The sequence below is a fragment of the Zootermopsis nevadensis genome, unplaced genomic scaffold, assembly GCF_977971745.1.
Source record: "Zootermopsis nevadensis isolate Lab colony 2312 unplaced genomic scaffold, Znev_1.0 Znev_ptg000004l, whole genome shotgun sequence".
NCBI lineage: Eukaryota > Metazoa > Arthropoda > Insecta > Blattodea > Termopsidae > Zootermopsis > Zootermopsis nevadensis.
In genome coordinates, this window is record NW_028259136.1 from 1,155,870 (window position 1) to 1,170,429 (window position 14,560).

A 14,560-nucleotide genomic window follows, 5' to 3' on the forward strand; every position below is an offset into this window, starting at 1 on the left:
ATATTTTTTTTGTCATTGTATGTTAGTAGTTTCTGGAGTTCCAAGACCCCCAGTCATTGCAATTTTCAAGAGACATAATCATACATTTTATAGGTGTGTAGGCTTTATGGTTGGTTTTAATGACCTTGGCCTTGATTTGAAGTCCTTGCTTCAGGTTTTGTTGTGAAATGAAGGATGAAGGTCTTGAAGGTGGGGAGAGTGTGACCTCCAGAACAGGATTTGTAGCAGATTGTAGGTTAATATAGCATTTCTGCTCAGCTCTACTCAAGCTCTTTCACATGTTACAAACTACTGTCTTCAGCAGTTACACCACCTAGAGTTTTGAACGTCATGTGTGAGCTCATGTTTATTCTCCTTGTTTGTCTCTGTCACTTCCCCTGCTTTATCCCCACCATTATCTCAAATTGTAGGAGAACTGTTTTATGCCATTCTTACCTGCTGTGTTGAGTGGGGGAGGGGAATAATTCTCCACACGTGCTACAGTCATCTTTTCCTCTTCCTCCTACTGATTTTAAACCTGCTAATGCTCATATATGACATACAATGATGTTTCCTTAGTTTTATCGTAGCTTTAGTTAGTCTTTGACAAAAGTGAACTGTACTGTTATGTCACTAGTATTAAAGTAGAAAAGGTTGTTTTCTTTCTCTAACATCAGTGGTGAATTGAGATAGCATGACTACAGTTGTCACTCTGACAAGAAATGTACTGTGTATCTTCCAAAAGAAGATTTTCAAAGCAGTTTTAAGGTAATACTAGGTAACTATTTAAAAGACAGTAACTTGGTACATTGGGTTTTATATAATAGAAGAAAATTGTTCCTTTTTATACTGAAAGATGCTACTTCCCAGACTTATGAACAAATTTTGTATTTTTTATTTAAATTCATTATGTATTAATCACCTTGGATAATTTTCAGTTATCAGATTCTAAACTTTGTCATCCTTGTGAGGTCATGTGTAAGCTTCTGTGAGTGTTCTCAGTTCATGCCAAGGAATGGTTATAATAGGCCACACCCACTTCCTTCCCATTCCTCTCCAGTTCACCAAGAAACAGTGTTGTTATCCTTAGCCAAAGCATTGCAGTATTTTAGGCAACTGCTCAGATTTAATGACAAATTCACATTAAAGTCTTTATTTTCTATTTATGCAGACATTGCTTCAGAGTGATATATGGATAATGATTGATATTTGGATTTGTAGAATGATTTGCAAGTGAATCAGTTTATTTATCTGGAGCATTAAGATGACCATTCACCTCTTACTGCTGATGTATAAAGTACATGGAGATTGGCTCGCAAGCCCCCTACACAATTTTATGGCACAGTAGTTTAGCACAGAAGCAGCTTTAGAAGAATCTGCTATTTCAGAATGAGATATCCCATTGAATCCCTGCAACCAAACAATCGCTATTCTTTTCTCTAGTACATACTCAATTTTGAAGTTGGTCTGATTCCTATTCCTGCTTTTAAAAGCTTAGTGAATTTTTAAATTAACCGTGTTCTGGGCACTGAAATTAAAAGTTTTGGCACAAGCGAAGGTTGAACAAATGTATAATGAAGTACACAGGGATCTACATGTTGAAGCAATCACTTGTTTAACCAGAAAGCATCAAGGTCAGAAGATAGACATTACAACATTCTACTACAAGTACATGCTTAAAGGTATACTCACTCCCATTAACTCTCCTAGCTTATATGATGGTTACCTTTACAACTATACCAGTAGTTGAGCAGCTTAGGAAAGTGTTAGATCTCTATAGACTCTCCAGGTTCCTTGTTTCCAAGCATGTGTATTGGTATAGTAGTTCAGGAGTGTGAAGTTGGAACATCTACGAGTGCACATGGAGTTGACGTAAAACTTACAAAACTAAGGACTATTTAATTTGTGTGTTCTGTTTATTATGACTATTTTTTAAATATGAAAATTTGTGTGATGAACAAAAATGCTACAGTGAAGCAGTATGTAGAACCCATGTTCTATATAAATGTGTCAGAGTGTTATATGGAAAGTCATTACTTTTTTAAAGAAGGGTGCAAGGAATTCTTTCATTATATTTGTTAATTATTTTTAAGCAGAGATTGTATGGAGTTAACTGATGAATGATTGTTCCGTAAAGTGTTTTTATTATTTTTCTTGTGTCGTGAAGATCACGAAATTGTTCACCATATGTTCATTAGAATGTGCATTGTTTTGAGAAGAATGATGATTATGACTTGACAATCAACATATTTTGATGATATTTTAAAAGTATAATTTTTGTGGTCCAGATTTATTCTGCTCACATTTGTGTCTGTTTTCAAAACAAGCAAAGAAGTACTTTCATTAATTTCTCTGCCACGAACATTTATTTATTCTGTCTCGTACACAATAAACGCACGACATCAATATATTCATGTGGCTTACATTAGTAAAATTAGTAATGGCAGCTTTAACAACTTTTTAAAAATGTTTTCGAAAGTTAAAGCTATTTTTTTTGTATGTGTTCTTTTATTTGTCGGTGATAAACTGTACTGCAGGTTGACAAGTAATTTCAGTGTGATAACAGTACATGTATGTAGAGTAATTTTAAAATGTCTGCGTGCACTGATAACACATACAATAAGTTAGTCATGCTTTGTTTTAAACTTTGAGGTTTTGTGTTCAGAGCTCTAAAAGTATTTGTTAGGAGCAGCAGCACATGAAAAGTGATTTATATGTAATAGAGTGGATACCACAAATAGCCAGGGCAGAATCAAACAGATCTCATTGTCGAATCAGTGACTTCGTTCTTGTTCTGTTAGTGATGACATGTTCACAGATACGCGAGTGAAAAGGATAAAAGTGTGAGAGACGGTCAGCCTGTTAATGCTTGTTATGTCTCATTGGCTACTAGTAAACTGGTATAAGTGAGGCAGTACATTTGACCTTAACATGCTGACATACTCTTGGGAAATTTTGTGTATGTGTGACCAAAACAAATATAATGGAACGTTTGCACACGTGGCTGACTTCAGTGTTCACCGAAATTCAATTTTATTGACTTATAGGAATTGAAGACAATGACATTGAGTGCAGAACAGTTGTCTGTGAGGAAACATCTTATAGTCATGACACTATGGATATGATACCATGTGACTGGTGGCAGCTGATTGAACGTTTTGCGGTTCCTGGAGATTGACAGGCGCTTACAGTCATACTGGTCTTTGGTTCTTGTGGGATGGTGAGTACTGAATCATTTTATGCTCCTTCTGTAATCTGTTATGGTTTGGTCACTCCCCTTTCTCTGACTTTGGTTTGTAGTAACAGATGTTTTATTGTGTATATCTAGGTCAGTGTCCTAGGGGGATAGGCAACTGTGTATATAGAATTTGTATGATTCATGTTGCAGTCAAGTGACTCACTGCAATAACAGGCTTTCAGTTAATTGTATAGAAGATATCAGATGACATTTCTTAATATGTTGAAGCTCATAAACAGGGGTTTGGGACTGTTCTTTGATATACTCTGATGTGTTTTGTTCAGTGCCACATATTTTCTGAATAATAAATATTTAACTTCCTGCAATAATATTTGCATTAACTTTGTAATTGAAGAAACATTTTATTTGTGACAAATGTAGATTTGTGAACTAATTAATGAAAATTAATGAGGAATTTAACTAAATAGTTTTACTGGGATACTGGATACTGGGAATGACCCGTTCTTCAAGTGTCTGAGCACTGCGGGTCCCAACTTTTCGTTGGCTTGATCTATGGACATTTTGGTAGGACTCCTTGGACGAGGGGTCAGCCCGTCGCAAGGCCTCTACCTGTACACGGGACAGCACAACATAGAAAAACGCGGACAAACATCCATGGCTTGAGTGGGATTCGAACCAATGGTCCCAGTGACCAAGCGGCACAAGGCCCACGCCTCAGACCGCGTGGCCACTGCGGACCCACAAATAGTTTTAAATAGATCTAACTGCACTGATTATATCCATGTACTAATGAAAGGAGTATCTCTGGTTTTTTAATTTAGGAGCAGGAAAGAAAAGTACTGCAATACAATTTTTTTTATGAGCATACCGTTTAGTAGATGTGAAATAGGAAAGAATTTTGTACTGAGTTTGTATCTAATTCTGTGTGGGGGTGCCTTAATGGGGAAACTTCACCTTGCTTGTGATTTTATAGAACAGTGGTAGATGGAATTCATTGAACTACACCTGTAAGGGTTGATCTGTTTATTGGTGTTGGATTAGTAGGTTGCAACCTTTCCTGCTCTTGAAGTACTTGAGAAAATGGAAGAAATGTTTTTGTTACAAAAGGAGTCAGAATTTAACAGCTGGTATTGAAGGGGGCATACTTTTATGCAAGTGACACCGGCACTTGATTAGTCAGAATTCACGTTTTATCTTAAATCTATAAATAGGCATTTTCCCGAAAATAAAATCCTGACTCATGGATAAGAGTTCTCCGTTGTCAGGAATCCTGCTTCCTCACGTCTTTGTTTAGGTACGGAATTTTAATTTACCATTACATTTCTGTTATTGTCAGTGAAGGTCGTATTACGCAACATTCTACGCTAGTACAGTCTTAACACTGATGTGTATTATTTGAAATTAATGTTTTTATTAGAAAAGAGAATGAACAAGTACCATGCATCAGGTGTATTATTTATTCCGATATTTTACGATGCCATGTCAAGTGAGGGAAAGGACCTTCAGATAGAAGATTTCTGTCTTCTGGGTTGTAGCGCCGTGTAGTCTGGTAGAAGTTTACCGACGTTTCAGAGGTCCTTTGCTACCTCCATCATCAGGGCCATGAACGTTTGGCTTATGCCAATCAAGTACATACCTCGACACTCTTTTTTCTCACAGTCAGTTTAATATTGTCCACCCGCCTATCCCCAGGTCTGCTACATGGTCTTTTCCCCCGAAACTCCCCGGCACCAAGATTTGCATTTTTGTTCTTGCTGCATGTCTCTCATTTTGTCTTGTTTTTGTTGGACGAGGAGCTCATATTAAGAAGCTCCTCCAGACCCATATTACGTTTGTCTTAGATCCAATTCATTTTCTCAACACTTCGTTCTCAAACATTCTTACACAGTGCTTCTGTATAATTTAACAGTTGCTATTGGATTTACCATTGCTTCCCGTACCGGTTTTCCTTATTGGACTATACATATATGTAGTTTGAACGGCGTTCATTTTTTCTGGCGTGTAACCTTATCCGGCTACCTTTTCACAGCAGTATCGCTACAAGGAAATTATCAAGTTTGTGGCACCCAGAAGGTAAACATGTCTGTGGAACTACTTGTTTTTCCTAGAAGCATGTAAAGTGGGTTTCGTAATGAACAAAAACAATTTTTCCTATCTAGAGATTGGCTTTAAAACTTCATAATTTGCATCGCCCATGGTATTTGTCGTCACCATCATATTTGAGTGACCCTAAATTGTCTTTCAACATCGAAATAAAATTATTCATGTAGGATATTCTGATATACAGGGTTATTCATAATTCCCTGACACATTACAAAAAAATCACCAGACCTGAATGGTACAAAGGATGGTAACATGCGACATGCCGATAGGACGAGAAACTCTCAAAGTTTCAACGACGAAGCTACGTTTCACGTTTATGGGAAGGTGAACAGACACAATGTGCGGGTATGGGGAAGTGAAAACCCACATTCCACAATTGAGCACATTAGGGATTCACCGAAACTGAAAGTTTTCTGTGCAGTGTCCAAAGAGAAGGTGTACGGGCCATTCTTCTTCGCCGAGGCAACCGTCACTGGCACGTCCTATCTTGAGATGGTGCAGGAATGGCCAATGCTGCAGCTTCATGATCACAGCGATGACTTCATTTATCAGCAAGTTGGGGCTCCGCCACACTACCACCGCCTCGTCCTCGGCTACCTCGATCAGCATTTGCCACAACGTCGATTCGGACGCATGGCTGCCAATGACCATGCGCTGCTTCGTTGGCCACCCCGATCACCTGAGCTGACGCCATGTGATTTGTTATTATGGGGTACGTTAAGGACCAGGTCTTTGTACCGCCTGTGCCACGGGATCTGCCTGAGCTGCGAAGACGAAACATCGCTGCCATCTCACAAATCGATCGTGACATGCTGCAACGGGTATTGGCGGAAATGGATTATCGGCTTGACGTCTGTCGCGTCACAAAGGGCGGACACATAGAGAATTTATGAGATATGTAAAATAAACTTGGAGAGTTTCTGTTTCTATCGGCAAGTCCTGTTATCATCCATTGCACCATTCAAGTCTAGCGATTTTTTGTAATGTGTCAGGGAATTATGAATAACTCTGTATATTCTACGTGTCTGTAGTATTTTATTTTTCTATATTTTATTTTAATTCATACGTGACTTACTACAGGTCCTTTCAGAGTCTGATACTCTGGCTTCGAAAAACTTGGATTTAAAGATACACCAACATGGTGAATATGCAGCTATTAGGAATGAAATTATCACGTCTTTAAACGGAACATTTTCTAAGATCTTGCGGGGTTATTTTTGATCAGGGACCAGTGGTTCATTTGAAGATGACAGTGAGTCTTCGGATTTTATAAAGATACGTGAAATTTCTTGAGCTAAGCGACTATTAGCTTGCTGCAGGGAATTGCTTATAGTTAGGCCGGAAACTAAAAATTAACCAGAAATTTGTAGTCTCAGTTCATTTAGCAAAATGATGTGTTTGATTTTCATGTTTGTACTAACATAACAAGACTGGAAAAATACTGTTTGGAGAAAACTGACATTGCAGAGATGATGGTTACGTCACATCACGTAGGTCTTTGTTGCAGTAATGTCATCCCAGGTTATTGCGCAACAGTGCGTTCCGAAAGTGGGTCTCATTGCTGCTGAAACACTCTGAAGACAGACGAACAGATGTGGACAGGCCCATGAGTTGTTAATCGCCCACGCTAGAGCTTGAAGAACTCTTTCCAGAAATGCTTTTTATTCACAGTGAAATTTGGTCATGTCCGAACCAATCATTTTCATTTTTGCCCCCCCCCCCCCCCCCCACGAGAGAAGGGTAAAAATGACGTATTGCTTCCTTACGAATGCAGCAGCTTCAGCGTTGCCCTACTTTTACGTCTTATATCGAATCAGTTTTTAGTTCTGAAGGATAAGAGAATTAAAATATTTCTGTTAATTGCATGTTAACTATCTTGTATTCGCATTCAAAAGTGTTTTTAGCTTTCAGTGTTAATGGAATTTTGCATTACTTTTCTAATAGATGAGTTATTCATTAAAATGCAGCACTGAAGTACTTTTTAAACTCATTAGTATTCCATATATAAAATGTAAAAATTTGAGGTTCATAACTGCTAGAGTGTGCTACAAAGAAGGGGAGTTTTTGTCAGCTATGAAGATAATAAATCAGAGAGTTTAACGACGAGTGAATACAACAGTGTTCTCGCACAATCAGCCACCTCGATACGAGGTAGAAATCGGACGTTTCGGAGACATGTCATCCGAAGGTCGGATTTTTACTCTGTATGTGTTCGACAAATATTGGAGTAATCAAATCAAGGAGGATGAGAAATGCGACTACAGTTTTAGTCTTTTGGTCGGAAAACGTGAAGGGAAGAGACCGCTCTTGGGATTCAGGCATACAAGATAAGATCTCAAGGATGTAGGATGTGAGGATGTGGACTGTGCCAGCTGGACAGTCTTTCTCCATCCTTGCTACCGAACCTCGCAGTTCAGTGGTTAACAATCCCTCTTGCTTCGTATTGTGGAGGTCTGTGTTTCCATTTACTGCCTGCATATTTAAGCAAGGTTGGAAAGCCCTCCACTGAAGTCACTGAGGCGTTTACCTTATCTCGAAGTGAAGTAATGGGCCTTGTTACTAGGTCATGGTGATACAAACATATTATGCAGTGTTTAGTCTTGTGTTCTATTGTGATAGACGAGTATGAGGGAGTGAGTTGTTGGTTGTTTAGCAGTGTTGTATCAGTCACAGTTGTTTGTCTAACGAACCACGGGGGCTCAGTATTTGCGACATTCTTCGTTTCCCGGCGTGGGTAGGAGTTATTTTGTCCACCGCATGGAGTCCACTCAGCTTCCTGTCCTGTGGGTACAGAGGAGTGAAACAACCCGAACCTGAAAGAATATGTGGAAGTTGTACCTTCACTCCTCCCATACGTCTGTACAGCATACTTCCACTAAACGGAAGCCTGTGCGAAATATAAAATATTTGTCCTGCTCGATTCCGTCCAAAAATATTTTACTGTATTTTTTAATATTTATAACGAAGTGGAAACAGATCGGAACTTCTAATCGTTATCTGCTAACGTTTTATTTGCACCAAGACTAATGATATTCGCAGATACTATCTTGAACCTAAATTGTTGTGTGGTTTACCTTCAGACTAGTTGAGCCAGTGAAAGTCACTTCAGAGTTACGTCATGATGACAGCCAAAGGGTATTTTTTGCAAGGTCACGAATGAACTTCGACATTGTACTGACCAGAAAACAGGGGACCGTCGTTCATCTTGTACGTTCCGTTTTTGAAAGAAAACAGATATTTAGCTTACCTCTGCCATGGTTGGGTTGGGTTAGGTTAGGTTAGGTTGCAGTGGTAGCCCGTCTATAAGAGCTATAGAGCTGCAGTACCCCCTATAATTTTTCAAAAATCTTTATTTTTTATATTTTCCCTTACGTTGTCATTAACCATTATCCGACTGAACTGATAGTAAGTTTACGGGCGAGGCTTTTAGCTAGGCTAGCCGGTCGAAAGTCGTGAGCGCGGCGGGCGGTAGATTGAGGGGCAGTTCAGTGGTACAGCGCGTATCGGAGCTGCAGTCCCCGCAGCCGGCTTATATTAAACACGCTTGTCCGGTACCACGTGTTTAGACTGGTTTCTGTATCACAAACTGTTTCGTGGTTATTGTTAATGAGTGTTCAATAATTCTTGGTGCTGACTATTTTTTGTTCTGATAATGATAATGAGCAAAGGAAGTCTATCATAGTTACGGCAAATTACTTTTTATCAATTGTCTTTGAGTGAGAAAAGTGGTGTCAAAAATCGTGGTCGCCCTCTTCCGGACTTAACAATAGTTAAAACATCGTCGAGCACGTGTGGGTTTTCTACTGATGTAAATTTGCTTTTCATTTATTTATATTGTTATGTGTTGAAAAACTATTCTGATTTTTCCCCCGTGCGTAGCATTGCCACTGCTCAGACTCATGAGCCGTCACTGGAAATGGGATGTAGCATTGCGTGGGGAGGGGATCAACCATATTGCAAAGCATCTATTTCATTATTCAAACAGTAATTTTGTGTGTTGATTCTGTATTGAAGAACTACAGAAGAAAAAGCTGACAAGGATAGACTACGAAACAAAATATCAATACACATTTATACAAAACTGGAGTGACTGTTTGATGAATAAATCTACGAAGAAATAACAGCGTATTTGACATGGCATGTGACCTACTTCCACAGACAAAATACAGGTTTACGCAGATGCAGGAGAAGGCTGAACCTGTGGAATAGCACGTCCTTCGGAACATAGTTCATGTAAACACAGGGAAGTTCGGAAGATGCAACGTAGCAGTGGGGTTCAAACAGGTACGAGGTTGGTTATTTATATGAGTTGACAAACAACCAGTTCCGGAACTAAACGAGAGCTATGGAAGAAACTTCATATCGGGCCATTAAATCGGAAGGTAAAATGTAAGTCAAGACAAAATGATTGTGATTTATACCTACAAGAACTTAAATAAAATTATAATAGCAATTTTATCAACGTATTGCATTGTAAAATTCGTGTTATTGCCATGACTAATGTTAATATCTTTTGATATGTTGTACATGTACTTTCTAAACTTAGTTTTGCATGGAATAACCTGAGATAGCTTGCGAACAGCATATGCGCAACCTCCGATGATGATATGAGGGTTGAAACTAGTTGGGTTGATAATAAGAGTTCTTGTCTTATAAACGTGTGTCGAACATCATGAAATTCAGTAATAATAGGTTACGTTCAGAAATATCAGAACATGTCGGGTTGACCAAGCAATGTAGGAAAGAAGTTGTGTTGTGACTGTTGTTGGATGTGTCCATGACAAACAGTACAACGTTTTGGATTCGAATTTAAACGTAAACTGAAGGGTTTAGTCGCTTTTCGTGAAAGGTAGTCTGTTATCGCCTATCGTCATTTGTTCATGAGAGTTGCACTGAATATGCCATTACAGTTACTTGATTAAGAGGTTATTTTACTGACGTCGATAGATTATTGTGTTGGATCATGATTTCTCGCTTAATCTTTTTGACAAGGATCTGGACGTTAATTATAACAGCTGGCGTCTTTTCACGATAACACAATTTCCAGCTAGCTGCTTTTCCGCATAGTCAACTTTGATTGCTTTCTATGCTTCAAAATCATCATCCGTGTCACCTGCAAGAATTGTCTGTCTTCGAAATTGAAGGCCACCTTCGAGCGGAAATAAGTATTTGCCAGTCTGCGTCACATGCAAGTCACTTCGAATCATCTGCAACGAGACTTCAAAGATAACACAGACTTCCCGTCTAACTTGCACAGGAACAATCTTATTTATTTCTTCATTTCATTAATGCTCATCTTTTATACGAGTGCCGAACATGGTTTATCATTGTAAGGGAGGAATATAGACTGCGCACGTGAATATTTGGGTCTAAGAAAGAGGATGATGAAACGGGTGGAACGTCGGAATTCGCACAATGTTGTATTCGGAAAACCTATGGGAAGAGACCACTTGAGAGACTAAGGAATAAATGGGAGGAAAATTTTGAAATGGATCTTAAAAGATTTTAACGTGGATTGGATTAAACTGGCTCAGAATAAGGCCGTAACTTTATGTGTCATTTTTGTTATCAACGTGAACAAAGGGGTTCACGTTGATAACGAGGTTTTGAGTTCTCACGGCAGTCAAGACTTCGAAGCTGGTCTTCTGGGTAGTAACGCTGTTTGGACTTACAAATAGATACCAACGTTTAGAAGGAACACACTGCCTCCATCTTCGGGGCCACCCGTTTATTGACAATGCGTTTTTACAAAATAAGACATTGAGCAGTTGAAATTGTATTAGGCAACGAAGTGCAGTTCATTTCCTCCTACTCCGTAGGACACGATTATGCCGTGGAGCTATAGAGTTTTACTTTCCAGGTTTCATCATCACCGTCTATTCCAGACTATTCACGTACCCACTGGTTTCTAAAATTCTCCAGTCGTAGGTCTTGGAGAACCGCCACGGTGGTCTAGCGGTTAGAACGCTGGCCTTGTAATCCTGGGGGTCTCGGGTTCGATTCCCAGCGGTGCCCGAATTTATAACTTGTGTTGGGCAAGGCCGTGGCCTAGGCAACACGGAGTTTTCCTCCGGGGCTTCCCCGGTTTCTCCGTGGCATCCCAACAATTGCTCCATTCACACACAGAATAAGGCAATGGCAAACCACTTCGGGATCATCTGCCAAGAACGTACATGAACAGGTCCCAGTCCGAGAAGAGGATGGAAGGATCCTGTTCATATGGACCTGTCGTCAGACAGAACACTAATAATAATAAAAAAAGGTCTTGGAGTAGGTGACTACCTAGCCACCAAGGTTCGTAAACACCCACAGAAGAAACATTGCCGTATTACGTCATTTCTTATTACAGATTTGTAGAACGTAAAGAATATAAGTATTAAACCTTCCTTATCACTGTGGTGATTCACGTTTGTAAACATTTAATGAAGGAATATTGGTCATAAACCATGTATGAGTGTATGCGAATGTGGGCGCGTACTCAGAATAAATTAAAATGAAGGGAATTGTTGTGTTCACCTTTTATTGACCATGTATTGCTTTATATGCAGTGTAATAAGCGTTCTTACTCCGCCCGAACGTTGCTGTAGTGCTAGAGGAAAAGAAGTCACTTATTCCCTCACATACCCACCCAGCAGCAAGGTAGGAGACTTAGATATTCTGGTTTCGAAATACACGCGTTATTCCACAGTACTTCTTAGTAATTTCGAATTATAGCCTACTTCCTCCTCTGAGACGTTGGCATCTACATATAAGTTCACACGGCATTACAAGAACATCGAGATCTTCACTGCTGTGGGAACCTGAAATCTCCACAAGTTTCTTAGATCCTTACTCATACAAGCTGTACTACTCTGAATGACGGTTTAGACCGTCCTAAGGTTTGTAACTACAAATGGGAACACACAAAGGGACACGCGTTCATGCATCGAGCGGGAGTTATGATCCAGTGACCTCTTTGTTAGAGCGGTCAAAGACTTCAGAACACGGCCACCAGGATCGAGCATTTCGGATTAGTATTTCAAAATTACTTTTGGTTGTTCCCACCCTTTGTCTGTTGACTGCTTATTAAAATGTTCTTTTCAGTTTACCATAGGTTACATAATCACTACTTAATCTCAATCGGCGTTAAGTAACCTCTGCATTTGATGAGGCGTCAGTAATCTGGCAACTCACCATCCTTCCGGTCCTCAATTTTGTTTACTTTACAGTTTAGCCAGTCACTACTGAGTTGGAGAAACTTCGTAAGGGAAGATTCTGTCAGTAGACGACGGTCTCTCGCCAAGTACCGAGTACTTCGGAAGAGTTCTTAATTGCTAATAATCCTTTCATTTCGAAGTGACCCTGGGAGCGACATTTTTGCGCCCTGACCACATCAGGACATGCTATTTACGGTGACATGAGTAACATTATTGATGAGATTGCCTTGACGTTTTCACCCGTCAGTAACCAGATGAAATAGAATTCTATCCAAGTGGCTAACTCGATTGAAACAACGAACAATCCCAAAGAAACCTCAACCTTAAATTACGTTAAATGCAAGGGTCGACCAAACAGATTCGGACGTCAGATCATGGTGTGTTTTGCCTTTGTAACAGTTTGGCCCATTTTAGGTGAGTTAAATACATGAATTCAAGATGTGGGGTACTTGTAGATGAGTACTGTCAAGAATAACAGATTGTGATAATCTGAGCGTATTCGAGAGACATTCGTCGGACGAAGCTCCTACAATGCATTTTATGAGTTGTTTGTTTCGTTATTTTTTCTATCAATCTTATGTGGAGTAGTGTTAGCATTGTTTTTCTCAATCCTCTTGTGGTGAATTATGACCGTGGTTTGACCTCTTCCGAGTTTGAATTAATCTTCTTCAACACGCTGTGGGACTCCGGTGGAGGTTCGGTGCATCGCAACTATCACATAGGAAATACGTCATAAGACAACGAGGATCCGAGTAGGATTCAACAAACCCCGTTGTACGAATTTAAAATGGCGCTGCCTTCAGGATCGGCTGTCACAAGAATTGCAGATGCTACGCAAATGTCGCTGACGTGCAGTGTCTTGAAATGAGTGGGTTATTGGAATGTGTGGACGACCCTGCTTTGATTGTCTGTCTGCTGTGGTGGGGGGTTATGTGGCGACCCTGGTGGTACTACGTAATATTCCATTTCACTCCGAGTAGAGTTATGTTTGAACGTCGAATGGCATCTCACTCCAAACTCTGTTGTACGTAATTTATTTCGGACTGCGACCTGCATCGTTAATATAACGTGACAATGTGAAGGACACGGATCTTTGTCCCAGACGTCATCCCATCTTCTGCACACTTATCATGAAACCTTGCAGCGACAGTCAGAAACCAGACACATATAGAGCACATTGGATGAAAATTCACGCTTGGTTTTGTGCGAATGAAACGCCATGAGAATGGTCAGAATGGTTGCGAAGACTTCTGACGATCCCGCACAAATCCGCACGCCCAAGTACATCTTTCGAAACAGTTTGGTTTTTCGTCACATTTGTTGCAACCGTCTCTGTGAAATATGGATTACGATAGTTTAATTCAGTGTGCTACAAAGAAGGGGCCTGTGGCACCAAAGGAACACACATTATTACAATCGTGACATCAAACAAGACGTTAAAACGTTGCTGTTTAAAAATTAACACATGCTGTAATTTTATAAACGTAGAGTAACTTTTTTCTCAAAAATATTACTTTAATCCCAGAGTTCATTCGAAAATATCCGAAAGAAATTTTGGGGTTGTTTCAGGAGACCCGGAAGAAGTTGCCTGTATTCACTCGTCATTCCTCCTTTCGTGAACAATTCAAGAACCCAGAATTTTTTACCTTGGAGAAGCAATAATTTAATAATATAATTTTCCAGAAGGTAGAAATCCAATTTGTTACAGTCCACTGTTCGCGTAAAACCGATTGCGTACGCTGGTTGTACGAATTCGTGCGACCACTAGTCGCAAGAATTCACATCCAATGTGACCGCAGCCTTGTACAGAGAAAATTGTTTCTTTCCTTCCAATTTCTGGGTGTAATTTCTCGTGCTGGGGACTGGAAAAGAATTCGTTGTTGTTAAGAATCCCTGTTGTGATCGATGACGCAAGTTCTTGTGTCTTACAACGCTGTCTTTCGAGTTATTCATAGAAAGATTTAGTATCTGCGTGCTGATAACATGTTGGTTTTGCTAAAGAATTTGAACACACGACAAGAGTTTATCCCCTTGAAATTATGTCCGATATCCAATAATTCGGCTGGACTAAAAAATTATACAC

At 39.7% G+C, this 14,560-nt stretch overlaps 1 protein-coding gene across 3 annotated transcripts in view; it reads left to right on the forward strand.

The window, feature by feature from the left end:
* Positions 1-129: 129 nt before the first annotated feature.
* Positions 130-14,560, forward strand: part of LOC110837553 (phospholipid-transporting ATPase IF-like) — a 50,344-nt gene continuing 35,913 nt past the window's right edge. Inside the window, exons 1-2 of one of the 3 annotated variants that reach the window (XM_022079792.2) lie at positions 130-747; positions 3,027-3,199. In XM_022079792.2, coding sequence (XP_021935484.1) covers positions 3,197-3,199 — 3 coding nt within the window. In that variant the 5' untranslated portion in view covers positions 130-747; positions 3,027-3,196. The other 2 variants (XM_022079791.2, XM_022079793.2) reach the window with 2 other exon arrangements.